Source organism: Salmo trutta, chromosome 26 (assembly GCF_901001165.1).
Source record: "Salmo trutta chromosome 26, fSalTru1.1, whole genome shotgun sequence".
NCBI lineage: Eukaryota > Metazoa > Chordata > Actinopteri > Salmoniformes > Salmonidae > Salmo > Salmo trutta.
This window is the reverse complement of record NC_042982.1, coordinates 18,819,654-18,841,374: the sequence shown is the minus strand read 5'-3', so window position 1 is coordinate 18,841,374 and position 21,721 is coordinate 18,819,654. Positions and strand designations below refer to the sequence as shown.

At 45.3% G+C, this 21,721-nt stretch overlaps 1 protein-coding gene across 4 annotated transcripts in view; it reads right to left on the bottom strand.

The window, feature by feature from the left end:
• LOC115163321 (BRCA1 interacting helicase 1) overlaps window positions 1-21,203 on the bottom strand; it is a 36,992-nt gene extending 15,789 nt beyond the window's left edge. For 3 of the 4 annotated variants that reach the window (XM_029715106.1, XM_029715108.1, XM_029715109.1), the window contains exons 1-14: window positions 21,074-21,162; window positions 20,496-20,618; window positions 20,131-20,242; window positions 18,572-18,769; window positions 16,565-16,713; window positions 16,090-16,239; window positions 12,480-12,803; window positions 9,937-10,158; window positions 9,432-9,631; window positions 8,580-8,712; window positions 8,250-8,404; window positions 7,894-8,062; window positions 7,598-7,738; window positions 7,123-7,284 (exon numbers count right to left, since the gene is read on the bottom strand). In XM_029715106.1, coding sequence (XP_029570966.1) covers window positions 7,123-7,284; window positions 7,598-7,738; window positions 7,894-8,062; window positions 8,250-8,404; window positions 8,580-8,712; window positions 9,432-9,631; window positions 9,937-10,158; window positions 12,480-12,803; window positions 16,090-16,239; window positions 16,565-16,713; window positions 18,572-18,769; window positions 20,131-20,242; window positions 20,496-20,588 — 2,208 coding nt within the window. In that variant the 5' untranslated portion in view covers window positions 20,589-20,618; window positions 21,074-21,162. Of the gene's footprint in view, window positions 1-7,122; window positions 7,285-7,597; window positions 7,739-7,893; window positions 8,063-8,249; window positions 8,405-8,579; window positions 8,713-9,431; window positions 9,632-9,936; window positions 10,159-12,479; window positions 12,804-16,089; window positions 16,240-16,564; window positions 16,714-18,571; window positions 18,770-20,130; window positions 20,243-20,495; window positions 20,619-21,073 lie in introns of all 4 variants that reach the window. The other variant, XM_029715107.1, reaches the window with a different exon arrangement.
• Window positions 21,204-21,721: the final 518 nt, after the last annotated feature.

Sequence of the window (21,721 nt, the reverse complement as noted above, 5' to 3'; positions counted from 1 at the left end):
TGCAGGTATGTATGTGTGTGTGTGTGTGTGTGTGTGTGTGTGTCGTAAAGTCTGAAACAAAGTTCACAGCATGATGGCACGTGAAGCTCCTCCGCCCCCCAACCAGTCGCTCTCCCCTTTTTGCCCTCCCATGGCTCACTTCCCCCCTCCCCTTCCTCCACAAAGTTGAAGCGTTTAAACTCCTCTCCTCCTCCACCCGTAATAAAATCACTGTAGCGGTGGTTAGTGCAAAAAGTCCCGGTCTCTCCTGGGAGGAACATTGATCTAAAAGCCCTCTCCTCGTCAGCTCCTGGCAGAGATCTAGTCATGTCTCCAACGCAGCGGATTATTCACATGGCTTCACAATCAATGAGCATCTTCATTGGTTTGGAAATGTGTTCGAAGGGTTAAGTAGAAGTTATTTTTGTCTTGCAGTCAGCAAAAAAAACTTCTCACAACAGGGGAACAGGGCTGGGTTTGCTCCTGGCTACAGGGGAAGGCCGAAACAGAGGGGGTTTTCATACAGGCCTTGCCGTCCCTGTTAATTGAGATACAGAGAGAGACTAGGACAGAGAAAGATTGACCGAAAGAGAGGGAGAGAAATTCAAAGAGAGAGATGAAAGGGAGGAGGGGGTGTTTGTTTGGGCCCCGTTATCCCCCTGCCCCTTGTTAAGTGTAAACGTGCTGTTTACTGTCAGTGAGCAGCGGTGTACTCATCAGAGATGATACCCAAAAAGAATCCAGGCAGTACATGGTTTAGGACAAATAATTATGTACGAAAAAAATATATAAAACATTACAAGAGGGTGGGTGGATGGATGGTTCCTCTAGTTCCTGGCACAGTAAGGTGACTAGCTACAGCCTGCCTGTGATTGTGAAATGAAGCAGAGGCGTATTTCATCAGGTCGCCTCGCTCAGCGCCACAAAACAAACGGGAGGGCTGGGAAACAGGAAAGTTTCCATCAATAAAACATGACACTTTCACAAAAGCCTCAGCGTTACATCGACAAGGCCCCCCGCTGGTCTTTTCACAGCTTTTCATTCGTCAACCACCACGACGACTCCACAAAACTGGTTGTCCCAACAATTGCTTTCCAATCCAATCCTGACAATGGGCGAATTATTAAATGTTATGTACTTTAGGATGTGAAACAAAACAGTCATTATCTTCCACGCTGCACTTGAGGAAGACCAGAGGAGAGGCCGATTCAAGGAGGAAGGGAATAGGGGGAAAAAAAGAGGGGGAAAAAGCTCCCAGCAAGGAGGGGAGAGGAGACATGCGAAGTTCACTCTCTTGCTGATCTAATTGATGGTCTGGGTCACTGTAGTCAGCATCTTGGATTGTTCTTTATGTAGCCGACGTAAACTTCTGCCAGGGAACAGCGAGTAACCTGATAACAAGGGAAGCGTAACCCGATAATAAAAGGCCAGCCAGGGCTCTTAAAACACAGGGTATGCATCACAAATGGCACCCTATTCCCTATATAGTGCACTACTTTTGACCAGAGGCCTATGGGACATGGTAGTAGTGCACTATATAGGGTGTAGAGTCCCATTTGAGACACAGAAGGAACCCATGCACTTGAACAGCACAAAACGGTCCTTGTACAGAGCTTGTTGTTTACATTCCCTGAGCTGTAATTTGTAAAGTCCTTATAAAAGCGGGGGGCGAAATACAATCCAGTCAGTGCCACTCCAGCAGGAGCCCCTTGACTTGCAGCAGGGCCCAGGGTAATGGTCCCTAATGCTTTTATCTCTCAGACACTAAGAGTAAACATCACTCTGGCTGTGAACCAAATAGAACCCTACTCCATATATAGTGCACAATTTTTGACCCGGGCCATAAAAGTAGTGTACTTGACAGGGAACAGGGTGGCATTTGGGACACACCCTCTGTGTCTCGTTGCCCCGACTGATGCTGCCATTTAATTACGAGCACATTTTCCTTAATCTTGACTGAGTAGAGCCGGGTTCAAAAGGCGACGAGGCGAGACAGGGCAGAGAATAGACAGGGAGCATAGACATTAAAAGCAGTAGCTAGTAATAGCGCTGACATCATCCACGTATTCCTATGCAACCGATGGTGCATGAAGCCGGAACTATTTGAATTTGAAGCACGGCATATCGCTGAACCTTATACATCAGTGGGCTGAATGGCACCCCCCCAAAAACACAACGCAACATGGTAACATCCATCTAAAAACATTTTGTTTGGCCATTCTAACTATCATAATTTACATAGGCTTTCTAGGGCAGACCAGGGCTTTTGGCACCGCTAGGTTACTACTCAGTAGCCAACCAGCAGAGCTCGTGACTTCAGGACACTGGGGACCTGGCAGGGAGATGAGGAGACAAGGAGGGCTGGCTAGATCTAGGAGAGGAGACTGTGCTACACTACTCTATGGAAAGGCAGGCAGACAAATGACAATTACCTAGCTATTCATCAAGGCTCGTCTCATCTGCCAGACAGCTCACCTTGACCTCCAACTGATCCAACCAAACTAATGACAGCTAATGAAATGTTGCAAGAACTATGTACAAGCAACCTATGAAAACCAAAGTGAGGACCTGTGTAGCGTTTGTGGCCCAGTCCACAGGTAGTACAGAGAGTATGACTGGAAGGATGCCATGGTGTGCCATGATGTATGTGTAACTTGGCCTTCATGACTCATTTAAGGGCATTATCTGACGGGGAGGTGGTGTATCTACTGGGCTCACATCGGTCTGGGGCGGTCTGCTGAAGCGCTACGGCAAATGTCAATCTGCACACTCGGCTGGCGCCCAGGTGCACAAACACGACAGGAACGACCCAGCGCACCCCCCCAGAGGACAAACCACCACACACACACACTTCAAAGTAAAATGGCTCCTTTTGAATTTAACGGTATTGTACTTAATTTAGACAAATATGAAGGAAATAGAAACTGAAGAAGGTTGCAAACATGGGAATCAAACCCCCGGCCCCTAGTGGCAATGTGTAGTCCACAACCACTGGCTCTCCAGCAGGGCAGTGCTAGCATTGCCCCTCATTCAAGGCATGCCATAAGGTTCCACAGCAGCCCTGAGATGCTGTCGGTCCAGGCAACAACATGGAATGAGGAGGACTACAGTATTTAGCCAGTCTTAGAGTAACAAACAGGCACAACAAATAGTGAATAATTCCTGGTGATTTCTGGGTATGGTGTATGTGTGTGAGCGAGTCGCTCAGCTTCTAGTCATAAACAACATGGCAGAGTGGGCCGGATCTCTGCTTTGTCTGGTCTGGAGGGTCGAGTGCCACTCTTAGGCATTGAAGTGTACACTTCCTCTCTCTTTTGCACGTCTTCGCTCCCCCCAGTGTCGGTGGGCTGTGTTGCGACACGTCACTGTTCTCCTAGCGCCTGATAAATAATGGAGGTGGTCTTGGGCGACGGTAGTATTAATTAAACATTAACGGGAGACATGTTGCAGCCTTGAATTATTCAGCCGTTTAAATATGACAGCAACCATCACGCCAAGAGTGGTGCCAACCAAGTGGCTTCCACGCCACCTGCCACTGCCACCCCAACCCCTCCCCTGGTGTCCACACTTCGAGAGTGAAGTTTGGGCTGTCAAGTTAAGCATTGAAGATTTCCTTGGTGTCAATCTCTCCAGAAGGGTTAGCTGTTAGTAAGCACAGACAGGGGTCTAAAGGGTAACTCCACTGCAAAACGCATTATCATGATGATGTGGACGGTGACACTGCTTCTTGAAAGTCCAATATCTTGAAAACGTGACCACTGACATGCAAAACATTTTGGGACTTTATCAACAGTGGACTAACAAAACTAATTTTCCACTCAAAATATTGTTTGAGTGGAATTCCCCTTTAATGCTTTGCCTCCTCAACGCTGTAGCTTAGTGAAACATTTAGCCTTCAACAGCAGCGCACCTCAAGTTTCCACTCTAAAAGGCCATATAAAACGTCATCTCAGCTGGAACATTAAAGACTGATATGTGCCTGTCTGAGCAAGGTGACCCACAAACACAGACACACACTGTAGAGATGACCGCACACCTTAACGCTGAATCTCGACGTGTGGCTGGGAGACAGCAGGGCGGACGTGTGTGTGTGTGAGTGTGTGAGCATGCCCCCAGTCTCATCCTCAGCCCCCTTCAGGCGCCAGCGCGGCTGCGTCTTCACACAGACAGCTAGGCGACATCACCCCTAATGGCCCTTATCTCAATCTGCTTTAAAAGCATCTTGCGTTTCCCTGCAATCTTTTCACCTCTGCCAATCCCACTTTTTAATAAACCCACCTCTCCACCCCCCTCTTCCCAACCCCCAATGGTGTGTTTTGGCCCTTTCCTCTAGCGGTGCGTCCAGACGGCGAGGCGCGGGCAGAGGGGTACCGTGGTTTTAATGGGCATTAACTGGGGGGCTGTTGAGGCTCAAGTGCTACAAACCACAGCTCCAGGAGGGCTCTGGGAGATGTCTGAGTGTGTAATGTCTGCATGAGAGTGTGTGCATGCCCACACACACACACGTGTGCCTGCAAGCGTGAGAGAGAGTACCTTTAACTGGGTGTTCTTGAGTTGTAATGTATGTTCTGTGTGCGTATGCACATTCAGTGTGTCTGCATCTGTCAGAGGGCGACAGACAGAGCCGAGAGGGAAGGAGGACGCCTCTGCGGCCTTTGTGTGATCTTAGTACTGTGTGAATGTGGCCTCTGTCTCTCAGTACTGCAGCCTCCCCGATAGGCATCACCCAGACAAGAGGTGAGCCTGGAGATGACCCATCCTCTGTCTCACATACACACGACCCACCGGCTCCAGAGGGCCTCAGAATCTCCAATTAATACCCCAAGTAGCCCCTCATCTCTTCATCTTTAAGCTCCGAATGTCTGCACATTAAATATTAATGCACAGAGGGCATAGAGCTCCTACACTAGCCATCAATAATACACAATATCCACCCAGAGTTGTTCTGTGGCTGTCTCTGCCAGCCTGGCGTCATGGCTGGGGGGAAATGAGAGGAGAAGGAGACAAAACTGGATCCTAAGAGGAGACTGTCAGCTTTCCTTTCATATTCTGATATCATTGATATAGTCTCAATTGGATAGTCAGCTAGAGGAAAACCTGGAGCTTTGACAACATCAAAGGGTCAAATACAAACCATAGACCTATTGTATATAAGCATAAAGAATGAGTGCAATGTAAGACACCAAACAGGCACACAAGTGGCCACACAAAGGTATACAGCGCTATGCAAAAACACTAACAAACCTTCACATGTAACACTCTCGTATGTGTGCACGTGTGAGCACCAACACGCCAACAGTGACACGAGTGAGCCAGCTGGTCCCTAAGTGGACTGGTGACAGAGCCTGAATGGAAATCTATTATTGATGGAGGAAAGCATAACAAACAAAGGAGGACCAAGTATTTATCAATGGGCCCTTAGAAGTGTCTGGTTAACTGAAAGGGGATACAGGGTTTTATGTAAGGTGTTTGTTAGCTTACCGCTATTTAAGAGATTCCCATTAACTCTACATTACAGCTGCTCACCATATATGGACTCTTAGGACCTATTCCTTTGTCACTCAAATCTAATTTTATTGGTCACATACACATATTTATCAGATGATATTGTGGGTGTAGCACAATGCTTGTGTTCCTAGCTCCAACAGTGCAGTAGTATTTAACAATTCACACAAATCTCAATGGAATTAAGAAATATATAAATATTAGGACGAGCAATGTCGGAGTGGCATTGACTAAAATACAGCAGAATACAGTATATACATATAACATGAGTAAAACAGTATGTAAACATTATTAAAAGTGTACAGTGCCTTCAGAAAGTATTCAGAACCCTTGACTAACATTTTGTTACGTTACAGCCTTATTCTAAAATGGATTTCATAGAAGAAAAAAAATCCTCAATCTACACACAATACCCCATAATGACAAAGCGAAAACAGGTTTAGACATTTTTGCAAAAGTATAAAAAATCAAAAACAGAAATAACTTAATTACATAAGTATTCAGACCCTTTGCTATGAGACTCGAAATTGAGATCAGGCACATCCTGTTTCCATTGATCAATCTTGAGATGTTTCTACAACTTTATTAGAGTCCACCTGTGGTAAATTCAATTAATTGGACATGATTTGGAAAGGCACACACCTGTCTATTTTTATTTTTTATTTTACTAGGCAAGTCAGTTAAGAACAAATTCTTATTTACAATGACGGCCAACCCCGGTGAAACCCAGACAACGCTGGGCCAATTGTGCGCAACCCTATGGGACTCCCATGTGATACAGCCTGGATACGAACCAGGGACTGTAGTGACGCCTCTTGCACTGAGATGCAGTGCCTTAGACTGCTGCGCCACTCGGGAGCCCTCGGGAGTCTAGAGAAAGAAACCTGCTGAAAAGATGAAAACCTGCTCCAGAGCTCTCAGGACCTCAGACTGGGGCGAAGGTTCACATTCCAACAGGACAACGACCCTAAGCACACAGCCAAGACAATGCAGAAGAGGCTTCAGGACAAGTCTCTGAATATCCTTGAGTGGCCCAGCCAGAGCCCGGACTTGAACCCGATCGAACATCTCTGGAGAGACCTGAAAATAGCTGTGCTGCGACACTTCCCATCCAACCTGACAGAGCTTGAGAGGATCTGCAGAGAAGAATGGGAGAAACTCCCCAATTACAGGTGTGCCAAGCTTGTAGCGTCATACCCATGAAGACTCAAGGCTGTAATTGCTGCCAAAGTTGCTTCAACAAAGTACTGAGTAAAGGGTCTGAATACTTTTGTAAATGTGATATCAGAAGCAGAGCCATGTCTGTCGGCAACATCTTATGTATCTTTCTGTTGAAATCAAACAAAATGTCTCTACTTATGAACTCAACTTCCTTCTCATACCAGTTGTGCCAAATTTGCATATACACAGCAAGGACATCATAAGAGTACATTAAAACATTCAAACCCAATATGTGGTCTCTAGCCCCTCCTGGTGGTAAACGGTAGGAGATAGACGTTTTTAAACAAGAGAAAGAGTGGTGAGTGAAGGATCACATCAGTGGTTCTTAAGCAAAACATTTTGCATACGGAAAACAAAAATCAATTGGAAATGTTTCAAACATCCTCAAACTAGCTTTAGAAAAAAGACTGATCTTACCTTGTAGGAGGGCAAAAAGCAGAGCACTCCCCTTCCAACGGCCTGGCAGACCCTGAGCAGCAAGGCTCCCACCTCATCCTGGAAGGCATAGGTCTCAGCGTGCTGGAAGGTGGCACACAGCTTCCTCCCCTGGGGGCCAGTGCCCAGCGTACCCACCCACACCTGGCGGAAAGACAGGGACAAGTCAGACACTGACTGAACACACTGAGCAGGGGTATACCAACTAACAAGCATGCAGGATTTGACTGATTATACATTGAGGGGGGGTAAGGATGTCCTTCTGTCAGGATAAAATTCATGAAGGACAAGACCCAGTCAAATCTTATTCGTTTGGCCTTTTTTTGCTTGGCTACATAGTCCAGTTCCTTTCTGAGCATAGTTAACCATCAATCAGATTGTTCCTGGATACTATGATAAAATCACCACCCATAACATCAGTGGAGAGGCTGAAATGAAGGCAGAGGTTTCTACTGACCTGTGACTTGCTGATGACGTGGCTGGCCTCCAGCTGGATGGAGAATTTGACCCCCAGCTCTGAAGAGAAGGATCCCATAGGAGACAATGTGCCTGAGGTCAGGACGATGCTGTGAACACTGTCCGAAAGGTCTGAGAACGCCTGCCATGTGCACGCACAACCACACACACACATACAAAGACCACACCCCTTAGGACGTGCAGCGCTCAAAGTAATATAATAATACGCTACTTTTGCATAACAGGTACTTTCCCCCCCAAATAAACGGTATACAGTACATCTTCCCTGCTACTCACCACGGCAGGGTTGAGGCACCAGAAACTGAGTGTGTGTACGAGGGTCTTGGTCTTGGCACTGTGGCGTCGGCGGTTGGGCCTGGCGAAGAAGCCCTGAACATCTGGCACGTCTGGAGCAGTGGTCCAGGTGTAGGACTGCTGCAGCGCCACACGGTAGTCCTCTGCAAACCTGACCACGGGAACATGACCAGGACAGAAGTGTTCGTCAGTGATGGAAAAGTGTTTGTATAATGTATTTTGTAGTATGTTGTTGTGTTGCTCTTGTTTTTCCACACTGACTACAATACACATTTTCCAATTAGGACAATACAAATATTGAATGATTGTTAAAGACTTGTTCACAGACTGCCTCTGACCTGCTCTTGTCCCTGTAGAGGAAGTCCAGCACCATGAAGAGACTCTTGAGGACAGAGGAGCTGGCTGAGCTGATGGTGGGGACTTCCACTGTGTCCTCTCTCCCGTTCACCAGCCCAACTCGCTCCTCCTTCTCCAACACCGCTGCCAGGTGTTTCTATACCGGGGGAGAGATGAAGGAGGGAGAGAGAAAAGAGAGATGCTGTAGACCTCCTTTCTAAACACACAAACCTTGCAACAAAAAAGAAAAAGGGGGTGAAAGTGAGAGAGATCAAAAGACAGGGACTGAGACAGGTGAGAGGAGACCTAGGTGGTCAACAACATTATCTGACCTGCAGCATGGCAAAAGTGTCAGCAGTGATGCCCATGGTGTGGAAGAGTCCCAGAACCTCCTTGCCGTTCCACACCTTACAAGACATCTCATACTCCCTTTCAGCCAGAACACTGCAGCTCTCCTGCATCCAGCTACACCACAGGAGGAAGAGACAGACAGCGAGAGAGAGAGAGAGTGAGTGTGAGAGGCGGCCATCTTAGAACTACTGTTTGATATTGAGGGAAGTCTAGTGAATATATTCTTTAGAAGTATTGATTACATTTAAATAAATGTTTAACCAAGACGGATTGATTAGTAGACCAGTTGTGCTTGTGCTGGCCTAGAAAGAAAAACATGCACCAGGAATAGACAGGTAGAGAAACACTGCTGTAGTTTCAGTAGGGGAGGTGGTGATGAGAGGGAGGTCTTACTTGAGCAGGGAGCAGCAGAAGACCCAGAGGGGTTAGGGTCTACCTAGAGGGGTTAGGGTCTAACTAACTCCAGGAGGTTAGGGTCTATTTACTTGAGCAGGCTGCAGCAGAAGACCCAGAGGGGTTAGGGTCTAACTAACTCCAGGAGGTTAGGGTCTATTTACTTGAGCAGGCTGCAGCAGAAGACCCAGAGGGGTTAGGGTCTACCTAGAGGGGTTAGGGTCTAACTAACTCCAGGAGGTTAGGGTCTATTTACTTGAGCAGGCTGCAGCAGAAGGCCCAGAGGGTTTAGGGTCTACCTAGAGGGGTTAGGGTCTAACTAACTCCAGGAGGTTAGGGTCTATTTACTTGAGCAGGGAGCAGCAGAAGACCCAGAGGGGTTAGGGTCTACCTAGAGGGGTTAGGGTCTAACTAACTCCAGGAGGTTAGGGTCTATTTACTTGAGCAGGGAGCAGCAGAAGGCACGTAGGGGTTCGTGGTTGGAGCGTCTGATGTTATGGGTCACCATGCCGTCCAGCTCCTCCCTGGCAGACAGCAGCTGGGGTTTGTTCAGGGTGTAGCTGGCACTCTCCCTGGCACAGTCCTCTATGTTGTGGGCCTCATCCAGAACCACGATCTGACCCTTCAGGTTGATCTGCATCTGCAGGGGAGGCGAGGGGAAGGGGAGGGGAAGGGGAGGAGGAGGAGAGGGGAAAATATGACATACAGAGACAGATAGCCTCCCCTCACTCCTTTTCTCCTCCAGTAGACATGCAGTGGGTTTGACCAGGTGGTGGTCAAGGAATATGTTCAGCTAAAAGTAAAGGAGAACACATCTATACTTTAATGTGTGAAACCACCTTTCTTCTGGCCTACATCCTCATCCCTCACTCCTCTTACTCCAACAAGAATTCCCTCCATCCCTCGTCCCACCCTCCATCCTCCTCACCCCAGCCCCAGACTCACGCTCTCCCTGATGAGGGGGTCCAATAGGTAGTTGTAGGGACAGAAGACGATACAGGCTTCCTGCATGAGGTCCCTGGCAGCGTAGTAGGAGCAGGCCCTCAGCCGGCCCCCTAGCCGAACCAGGTCCTCTATGTCCCAGGCCTGGTGGAGACCATGGACCCACTGCAGAGTGTTCTGGTCCTGCATCTTGTGCACGCCGTTTTTGAAGCGGCACGACACGCCCTGAGTGTGGTAGGAAAAAGAGAGAGGAGGAGGGGTTGTTTTCATCCTTGACAATACACACATATTTACTTCAGCACACTGGTGACCTTGAGGACCTCTCAGAACCGACACGTTGGTCAATAGACCTTCATCATGGTTTACACACATAGTACATGAGTCTGTTGGTTGGAATTTACCCCCGGCCCAAACAATATTGTAACAACTTCCCTGAGATATTGGTAATGCCAGAAGAGTTGATGTTGGTCTCAGCCTATATTGAGTATATGTCCGAAGGCCCATTACCTGGCCATCAGAGATGCCACAACCAGCCAGCTCCCCAGTGACACACACACACGTGATGACTATACTCCGTTACCGCCAAAGGCATGGAAAAGCAGCTATCAAAGGGGTGGGTGAGCCCTCACTTTCTGCCAGACATCAAGGATAAACTTCGGCACTTAAAACAGTTTTGTTTCAAACGGTTCAGTGTGTGTGTGTGTTTGTGCGTGTGTGTGGCGAAGGATTAGCGTCCACTCATGTAATTCTTATATTGGGGCAATGGCAGCTTAGGGGTGTGATTTGACTTCATGACTCCACAAAAAGAGAAAGCACAACAGAGGAGTCTTAACCCAATTGAGCTCAGTCAAAGCCAGAAGGTGGGGTGTATAGTGTTGTAACAAAAGACTGGCTTTAGACAGGGCCTAGGGGACTGGAGAGTGGAGGGGGTGGAGGGATAAACAGGGCTGGTAGAAGTAGGATGAGTGCAATGGAGCTGTGGTCATTCTATCCTCTGGGGTTGTCGCGGGGACACCCATTCTCTGTAAAAGATCAGGATGTGACACTGTCACCGTGTCGACTGTAGACTGAGGCAGACAGGACAGGTAGACACCTCTGGTGACAGCACAATAGGGTCTTATTTTACGATCAGTCTCACATTTGTGTGTGTGTGTGTGTGTGTGTGTGTGAGTAATAGGTGCTCATTACACTAGCCACCTCACCTTGAGGAGAACAGGAGTTAGGACCGTAACACTGACTATAAACCTGTCTGAAGCCTCCTCACACATCGTCCTGCTAGAGAGACTGTCTGACCGATTGAGGATATTATGTAATTGCCACCCGTGGCGACGGTGACGGGGGTTGTCTTCCTGTCCTTTAACTGTGGGGTTGGTTACGAAGCCTTTCTTTCTAGAGCTCAGAGGCGGCTCGAATTCACTCCCTTTAAGTGTCTGTCACAGGGATTAGAAACACCACTCAAACTCAGGATTGGAGGTGTGTGTGTTTCCATTTCTGAGGAGGAGTTGGTTTTCACATTTGGATTGGGGTAAATCTCCATCAAAAGAATCCAATTCAGGCCCAACCACCTCCATTGAGAGGTAACAGGGCAACACTAATGTAGCCTATCTAGGAGCTGAGCTGGTCGAAGCCATAGGGTGGAGCAGGCCAAGAGGCCTTGACCTCGGCTCTACACAACAAGACCCTATTGGTGACACCAAGTAGGACACCATGTTAATACAAAGAATGGTGGTAGGTGAGCCAGCGGTTAGGGAAGCGGGCCAGCAATTGAACAGTCGTCAGTTAAAATTCCAGGTTTGATTAACAAAAAAAAGTGTGTATAGGGTTACAAAGCTAACTGTAGTTTACCAAAATTACCGGAATCTTCAGTAAATCTTAAATCACTTGATTCACTTAAAAAAATGTATTCATACATAGTATTCATTTTTTATATCTGTGTCTATGTTGTCCATGAGTTTCTGGCAGATGAACCGTATGGTCTGGTCTAAGAGAAAATAGCCTAATTAATTTAAAAAGCATCAACAATGGCATTAATTTTCAATTAACTCTGCAACTTTTCCAACTATTGTCTATTTTCACAACTGCCACCAGTTTGATGGCGAAATATTAACAAATACATACTGACATAGTCAAATACATAAGTGTGTAAAAAAAATATATAAAGGATATCATGCTAAAACCCTCATATGAAACACCAATGATATTCACTACGTTGATGGTTTATATGTAGGAAAATGTTTTACAGATTTGTCATTCTATTTTGTATTTGAAAATCCTATTTAATTATTTCTAATGTTTAATATGTGATAAGGACACACAGAGGGCCAGAGATAATTACAGACACCTCTACAAATCTGAAGCACCAAAAAGGACCCCCAGATGTCTTGTGATAGATTACATAAAATCCTTGAAAGATACCAATTTTCTAGAAGTTTACTGGTAAACTTAGAAAGGTTTCTAGAAATATACCCTCCCTTTGCAACCCTGTGTGTGTATTTGGTCTATGTATGTGTAGGTCTGTATGTGCTGTGTGTCTATACTCTACTCACATTCTTGGCTTCCAGCAGTTCCTTGCAGCGTTCATTGCGGTTGGAATGAGGCACCACCTCTGGGTGAACACAGGTGTGGTCCCTACTGGACAGGATGGTCATGGGGGCAGAGGAGTAGAGCGTACGCTTCATCTCGTGGGCGATCTGAGTGATCTGTTTGTGAGTGCGCGTGCCAAAGAAGATCTTGGGGACTTGTTTCTTCTTGCCCTCTTTGTCCTTCTCCTTGCCCTCTTTGTCCTTCTCCTTTGAAGACTTCCCCGCGGCTCCATTCTGGCCGCCTTTGGACGAGGCACAGGGACAGAGAGAGCAGGACACCACGGGGGACTGGTGGACACATGGAGGAAGAGATGGGGGAAGAAAGAAGATAAAAGAACAAGATATCAAGAGAGTTCTCTTCAATTTTACATTGCTAACTATAAAAAAGGTAATGACCAATACCAGACAATTGGTGAACTCTATATGTTCTAGTAGTTAACATATAGGAAAGTATAGCAAGAATGTGTATCCACATAATACTGCCTGTCAGCCATGGTTAGATGACATTCTGACTACTGAAAGCTGATAGGTGGCCATTGTTGGGGATGTGAAAGTGTAGCTGCTTTTTAATTGGCTGTCAGTAAACACAGTGGATGTGTGGTGTTCCTTTCTCTTGACAGACAGGTGAAGCGTAGCCGACAGCGCTGCTGAAACCAATACCAGTCAGGTGGTGAGCTCTTTTAAGTGGGACACTTCAACCCTTTCAATAACACTAACATAAACCTTAAGATTAGTAACTGCATAAGTCCTGCTTTTAAAATAATAAGAAATCCCTCACTCTCTTCCATCTTTTACAATCTGGCACCAACCGGTTTATATCCCTCACCGTATAAAGGAAAGCTCAGGGTGTGTGTTACACCTCTCTGCCAGCAGATCAAGCTAGCTGATCTAGAGGGGCCAGGCGGTTCAGGTAACCCTCCTTAACGCTCCAAACCATTCAATATTACAATGTGTGTTAGGGGACCCTAACTGAGCTCAGCCACTTTTCCCTTGATTGAACAGGTATTCACTCTCACTCTCAGCATCACACATGGAGCAACAGGCAGCGGCGGTGGGTGGAATTGTCCAGTGTTGAATGAATGAGCCGCTGTGTGTCTGTTGCAGAGGGCAGCCAACACCATCAGGCCCCGTCAGTTAGTTATCTACATTCCATTCCAGGGGGGTGTCTGCTCGCTCCTATGAGCCCAGTGAAGCCCCAAACCGTGTCGGTCTGCGCCTCGGAAGGGGACAGGCATGTAAAGGGATACCCTTGTCAGCAGTTTCCTGCTGCTGCCTCTTGACAAGGGTCTCTTTTCAGCAGTGACCCCCTCCCCCCATCCTCCCACCTGTCGATGAATAAGTAATTATTTGCCATGATCTCGCCGTAGGAGGAGGGACATGCGGAGGGGCCTATTTAACGTGGCAGCAGCAGCAGGTAAGGTGATCAGGCTCTGTTGCCCAGGCGAGTAGCGGAGCCGCAAAGCCGACTAGTCTGTTCCAATGATCTGGCCCTGCTGTAACCTGATCCTACTAGGGGACCCTAGGGGCCCCTCTGTTTATTCATCATGTCAGCTCAGGGTTCTTTATCCCCTTAACTCACAGAAGCTACCTCCCAAATGGCACCCTATTGCCTTGCTTGTGGCTTCTCCCTACAGTGTTCATAAGAAAACCCCTCAAAGATATCCCTTGGTATGTTTCAAACAGTACTAGCGTCATCCTTACTGTCAGGGCAGCGACAGTCAAAACCATGCCCTGGATGTGGTGGTGGTGTGGTTCTCAGTCACTCAGTATACTTTTGGCCACGTAGACCTAGCTGATTCCAGCCGTGTGCCTTTGAGTTTCAGCATTACACAGCTGACACCTGAGAGACAGGAATCTCACACTCCGGGGGGCCAGGTGATGGTGGTGGGGACAGGCTGGCTCTCTGGCGCCGCTCGCTGGATGCCAATTTGCTTCTCAGTCTTCAAGGTTTGGAATGCATTCCAGTGGGAGGTGGGGTGCACAGAAAAACACACACACAGGGGGTGGGCTGGCTAAATCTCAAAAAGATGACTGCAGTGCCATCCTGGTCAAATACCTTAGGAGACATGACACAAACTAGCCATCACCCCTCTGCTCTGGGGTGAATCCCAAATGGCACGCTATTCCCTATATAGTGCATTACTTTTGAACAGGGCCCATTGGGCTCTAGTCAAAAGTAGTGGACTATGTATGGAATAGGGCCCCATTTGGGATGCACCCTGGTCTGCAACCGGCACAGGTGAGAGGTTGTGGGGCCCGCCGAATGGCCACCCAGCCCTCCCTCCTCAGAAAGCATGCGTTTATCCCTTTAGGTCCCAGGGCTCAGTAACCAGCAGGTGAACCCCATTCAATATTTATCCCTGGCTTTCACAGATCAGCAGCGAGGCAAACCCTCTTAATTAAAAGTGGAGCTCTAGCCCATCAAAGAGCCCCATTCATGACTTCAGTCAGCAGTTCACAGCAGAGAGGAGCCGTTCAGTTATCAGCTGGGGAACGCAAGATAAACAGCGGGAGGGAACTTTCTCCTCCTTCCACCTCCTCTTCATTTCTCCCCCCCCTCCTCTTCCTGCCTTATGCAGCCTAAACACAACCTATATTACATGACACATTCACTTGGCACACAAGAAATGTGAGAACAATGCCAAATGGAGCACAGCCACAAATTAAATAGGCTATGCTGCCACCCAGTGGACACAATGTAGTACTTGGGTAGCAGTACAAAATTGTGTAGCTGTACAACACCGAAATATTTATCTTCATGGATTCTAACGGTTGGCATTAAAGTGGTAGTCAGTTGAGCTGATCCTAGATCAGCATTAAAAAGCAACATATCCTTAGTTAAAAATAGATGTACTCACACAATAGTGTGCCTCTGGGGGCAGGTCCATCAGTTAGGGCTGGGCGATATGGCCAAAATAATTACCATAACACAATATTTTCCTCATTTTTACAGTATGGCGATATGTGACTGTATTTTATGTTGTTGAATAATAAAACAGTTCTAAATATGTTTTATGAGTAGTGCATGAGCCTATGATGGAAACAAATGAATTCTAAGTGATTTGAATGGACTTTCTACATTCTGATGGTTTTATACTCAACCAAACTAAATCAAATCAAAGTTTATTGGTCACGTACACAGTTTAGCAGATGTCATAGCGGGTGCAGCGAAATGTTTATGTTACTAGCTCCTAACAACGCAGTAAAATGTTAAACAATACACAATAACAAAAAAATAGGAAATCAAGAAATGTCAGAAATAGGTCACATCTGCCTGTGAAAGTAGTCCAATTTGTAGAACTTTTCATTAAATTTAGCACTTAATCAAAATATCTTTGTAGACGGTAAAAATCCATATCGGTATGTGGATCTGTACCGGTATACAGAATATATTTCCCAGCCCTACCATCAGTTGAAATGATCCTAGATCAGCATTAAAAAGCAACATATCCTTAGTTATGAATAGAAGTACTCACACAGTAGTGCGCCTCAGGGGGAAGGGCCATCAATTTAGATCAGCACTTATAGGCAACTGGCAACATATCCTTAGTTAAGATACAGTAGATGTACTCACACAGCAGTTTCTATCAAGGGGCAGGTCTATAGTCTGTGCCTGGGTACTCAGCTCCACAGTCCAGGTCTGTGCTCCAGGCACTGGCCTCTCTCCTTCTGGCTCATCATCTATAAACACCACTCCCTGCTCCAAGCACCTCCTCTTACGACCCTGAGGGAAACAGAGAGTAAGGGTTTATGTTATTATTGACTGAATTTTATCATTGTCCTATAAAAAACATAAAACACTAAGGGTGTGTCATTATCAGCACAGGACTACATAGATTATAAGATTTTTATATCTATTTCAAGTAGTTCCTGAGATGTCAAATATTTCTTTAGGCATTCAAGGTAGCAAAGAACTGAAAATCCGCAGACATGCAGATTTTGTATACCCTGGAACTTGAAACAGGGACAAATCATAATGGTTAAACGTATTGTTAATATGGCTACCCATAAAAATAAACAAAAATAAACAATTCTATAAGGTGTCCTACCTTCTGCTCCATAGCAGGGGTGCGGATGCGTTTCCTATCAGGCTGGAAGTCATCATCCTCCGAGGTGAGGGAGGTCTGGATCTTGTCAGACAGACGAGAGGCTAGAGACTTGGGCTTGTACTCCTCTGGTGGAGGGGGCACTGAACAGACTGAGACAAAGGTATCAACATTTGTATTGAATTGAAAAATGTACAAACTGAGCTGAGCTAGGGGATTGGGAGTGTGACTTACACTGCAGTACAGATGTTTTTTTCTCAATCCATTCCTGAGGGGATACTAACGGGGTGCACATTTCTGTTCAAACTCAGCGCGAATACACTGTATTCAACTAATAAAATAATCACCAAGCCCTGCATTTGTTGAATCATACGTTTTATTAGTGCTGGGTTAGAATGGAAATATTCACCAGCTGGGCATCCCCCAGTCACACTGACTAGAGGTCGACCGATTATGATTTTTCAACAACAACAAAAAGCCGATACCGATTAAATCGGCCGGTTTTTATAGTTGAATACAGTGTATGCGCGCTGAGTTCGAACAGAAATGTGCACCCCGTTGGTATATTTGTAATAATGACAATTACAACAATACTGAATGAACACTTATTTTAACTTAATATAATACATCAATAAAATCTATTTAGTCTCAAATAAATAATGAAACATGTTCAATTTGGTTTAAATAATGCAAAAACAAAGTGTTGGAGAAGAAAGTAAAAGTGCAATATGTACCATGTAAAAAAGCGAATGTTTAAGTTCCTTGCTCAGAACATGAGAACATATGAAAGCTGGTGGTTCCTTTTAACATGAGTCTCAAATATTCCCAGGTAAGAAGTTTTACGTTGTAGTTATTATAGGACTATTTCTCTCTATACCAGTTGTATTTCATATACCTTTGACTATTGGATGTTCTAATAGGTACTTTAGTATTGCCAGCCTAATCCTGGGAGTTGATAGGCTTGAAGTCATAAACAGTGCAATGCTTGAAGCACAGCAAAGAGCTGCTGGCAAATGCAGGAAAGTGCTGTTTGAATGAATGCTTATGAGCCTGCTGCTGCCTACCACCGCTCAGTCAGACTGCTCTATCAAATCATAGACTTGATTATAATATAATAACATACAAAAATACAAGCCTTAGGTCATTAATATGGTCAAATCCGGAAACTATCATTTTGAAAACAAAACGTTTATTCTTTCAGTGAAATATGGAACCATTCCGTATTTTATCTAACAGGTGGCATTCCTAAGTCTAAATATTGCTGTTACATTGCACAACCTTCAATGTTATGTCATAATTATGTACAATTCTGGAAAATTAATTACGGTCTTTGTTAGGAAGAAATGGTCTTCACACAGTTCGTAACGAGCCAGGAGGCCCAAACTGCTGCATATACCCTGACTCTGCTTGCACTGAACGCAAGAGAAGTGACACAATTTCCCCAGTTAAAAGAAATTCATGTTAGCAGGCAATATTAAATAAATATGTAGGTTTAAAAATATATACTTGTGTACTGATTTTAAGAAAGGCATTGATGTTTATGGTTAGGTACACATTGGTGCAACGACAGTGCTTTTTTCGCGAATGCGCTTCTTAAATCACCCGTTTGGCAAAGTAGGCTGTGATTCAATGATAAATTAACAGGCACCGTATCGATTATATGCAACGCAGGACAAGCTAGATAAACTAGTAATATCATCAACCATGTGTAGTTAACTAGTGATTATGTTAAGATTGATCGTTTTTTAGACGATAAGTTTAATGCTAGCTAGCAACTTACCTTGGCTCCTTGCTGCACTTGCAGGTAGTCAGCCTGCCATGCAGTCTCCTCGTGGAGTGCAATATAATCGGTGTCCAAAAATGCCGATTACCGATTGTTATGAAAACTTGAAAATCGGCCCTAATTAAATCAGCCATTCCGATTAATCGGTCGACCTCTAACACTGACCAACATAGTGGATTGCTAAGTGGTTAGGAATCTCACTATTCCCATTTCTCAACTAAGATTACCTGGGTATGTGGGTGAAGATGAGCGCTGTGCCACCACTACCTCCGGTGAGCCTGTGAGGTCCACCACCACAGTGGCTAGTGCTTTGGGCCTGTTGTCTGGGACACTGGCGGGTTTGCTATGACAGGCACACTGACAGGGGATTGTGACAGCTTGCTTCTTACCCTCTGTAGGACTGCTGCCGTCCTGTTCAAGCTTACCTGGACACACACAGGACATACATACTGGAATCATCATCACAGTTAACCTCAGAGACTATGATTTCTAGTATGCAGCTGCAGAATATGCTACACTTGAATATACACTACACACAGTAACACTTTATGTAGACCAGAAATGGAAAATAAAAGCATTGCTTGTTTTTTTATTTCACCTTTATTTAAATAGGCCATGGTGGCAAAGTAATTACAATATAGCAAAATATACACTGGAATGGTAGGATATGCAGAGGATGAATGTGCAAGTTGAGATACTGGGGTGCAAAGGAGCAAGATAAATAAATAAATACAGTATGGGGATGAGGTAGATTGGATGGGCTATTTACAGATGAGCTATGTACAGGTGCAGTGATCTGTGAGCTGCTCTGACAGCTGGTGCTTAAAGCTAGTGAGGGAGGTAAGAGTCTCCAGCTTCAGAGATTTTTTGCAGTTCGTTCCAGTCATTGGCAGCAGAGAACTGGAAGGAGAGACGGCCAAAGGAATAATTGGCTTTGGGGGTGACCAGTGCGATATACCTGCTAGAGCGTGTGCTATGGGTGGGTGCTGCTATGGTGACCAGTGAGCTGAGATAAGGCGGGGAGTTTACCTAGCAGAGACTTGTAGATGACCTGGAGCCAGTGGGTTTGGCGACGAGTATGAACCGAGGGCCAGCCAACGAGAGCATACAGGTTGCAGTGGTTGATAGTATATGGGGCTTTGGTGACAAAACGGATGGCACTGTGATAGACTGCATTCAATTTGTTGAGTACTTTGTAAATGACATCGCCGAAGTCGAGGATCGGTAGGATGGTCAGTTTTACGAGGGTAAGTTTGGCAGCATGAGTGAAGGATGCTTTGTTGTGAAATAGGTAGCCGATTCTAGATTTAATTTTGGATTGGAGATGTTTAATGTGAGTCTGGAAGGAGAGTTTACAGTCTAACCAGACACCTAGGTATTTGTAGTTATCCACATATTCTAAGTCAGAACCGTCCAGAGTAGTGATGCTGGACGGGTGGGCAGGTGCGGGCAGCGATCGGTTGAAGAGCATGCATTTAGTTTTACTTGGATTTAAGAGCAGTTGGAGGCCACGGAAGGAGAGTTATGGCATTGCAGCTCATCTGGAGGTTAGTTAACACAGTGTCCAAAGAAGGGCCAGAGGTATACAGAATGGTGTCGTCTGCGTAGAGGCGGATCAAAGAATCACTAGCAGCGAGGCGACATCATTGATGTATACAGAGAAGAAAGTCGGCCCGAGAATTGAACCCTGTGGCACCCCCATAGAGACTGCCAGAGGTCCGGACAACAAAATGCAAATAAGCCTAGAATCATAACTCATAAGAAGTTGTCTAAACAGCACCCTTACCATATTGTGCCTGCTGCCAGGCCAGGGCAGAGCAGAGCAGGGCTAGGCTCTTGCCACTCCCTGTAGGGCTCTCCAATAGACAGTGCTGCCCATGATTCAGCCCTCGCACTATCTGGGGAAACAATCACACACAACAACACGGGTTAGTCAGTCACACACTCAATAACAGAGTAGGCTAACTTTAAACAGTATTTATGGGATATGGGATGAATCTCAAACGTTTTTCCGCTCCTCAGATCTTATCCTCCAGTCTCCTTGCTTCCCTCTGACCTTTTAAGGAGAAGGCAAGGAGAGAGGACGAGGAATCAAGGAAAGACTTTTGAAAATCACCCATGGTTAAAAGTGTGTGATGCTTACACACTTACAGAGTTCATCATGGCCAGCTGCGAGGGGTAGGCTTTGCAAGGGAACTGTATCTTCACCCCTCCTATGGTGTACTCCACTGGGGGAGCAGCCATGGTGACTGCCTTGTCCAACTGGTATATTATCTGAAAAAAAGTCAAAACGAGCTTGAAGCCAGTAACGTTACATGTTGCTGCAACTGACAATGTCATTCACATCAATTGGTCACATCCCCCTCACAATATGGCTCTGACTAGTTAACTAGCTAGATCTAGTTATTTGCGAAATAGAAGTATCTGCATCTAGCTACGGTAGCTTATCGAGCTAGCAAGAAATGTGTCCTAACTCACACAGCAAAACTAACATCAAGCGCTAAAATGTGACGTTTGCTACTGGAAACAGACTGTTTGCTTCTTAATTAAGGTAAGCTTAAGCTAACTAACTAACTGCTTTCACTTTTATCTGTGTGATTTGAAGTAACAGTTAGCTAGCTGTCCTTGCTAGCTTGTATAGCCTCCAACTACCACAACTTTCAGCAAGCATAAACGAACTAGCTATTTACAATATCAATGAAATTCATGTTTGAATGGTGTTAATTTACCTTTGCAGCTACAAATTTGATATACACGGCTTGTTAGCTAACTGTAAACATACCTGACTAGCTAGCTAGAAGTTCCCGCCGTGGAAGCAAGTCCCACAAACCAATCAGATTGGATAAAACATATTCGTCACGAAAAATGAGAGGTGACAGTAGCCAATTACCACAGAGCATTTGCTGGGGTTGCCGAGTGTTAGCAAAATATGAATAACCAATGTATAATTGTCTACATTACAACAGTTATTTTTATAACATTATACATTACCATGCTAAAATTTTTTTTTTTTTAATGAAATGTGTTTTTTTTATGGAGGACCAAACCTGCCATCATTATAAATAAATAAATAAATGCACATATAAATGGATGAATGAATGCACACATAGATACATAATTATTTAAATAATGAATCCCACTTTCATTCATTTATATTATTTCTTCATTTATTTATGTATTTCTTCCTCCATATGATAATAAGCAAAAACATATTGGTGGTATCTAACACACCATAAGTTAATTAATGTCACTGCGCAGTGCTCTGTTGCATTTGCCTGGGGTTCGTTCAGTACGTCAGAACGGTGTTAAACATTTAATTAAACAGAAACGGCGTGATTATGGTGGCCCATACGGCAATCATCTATAGTGTACTGCAC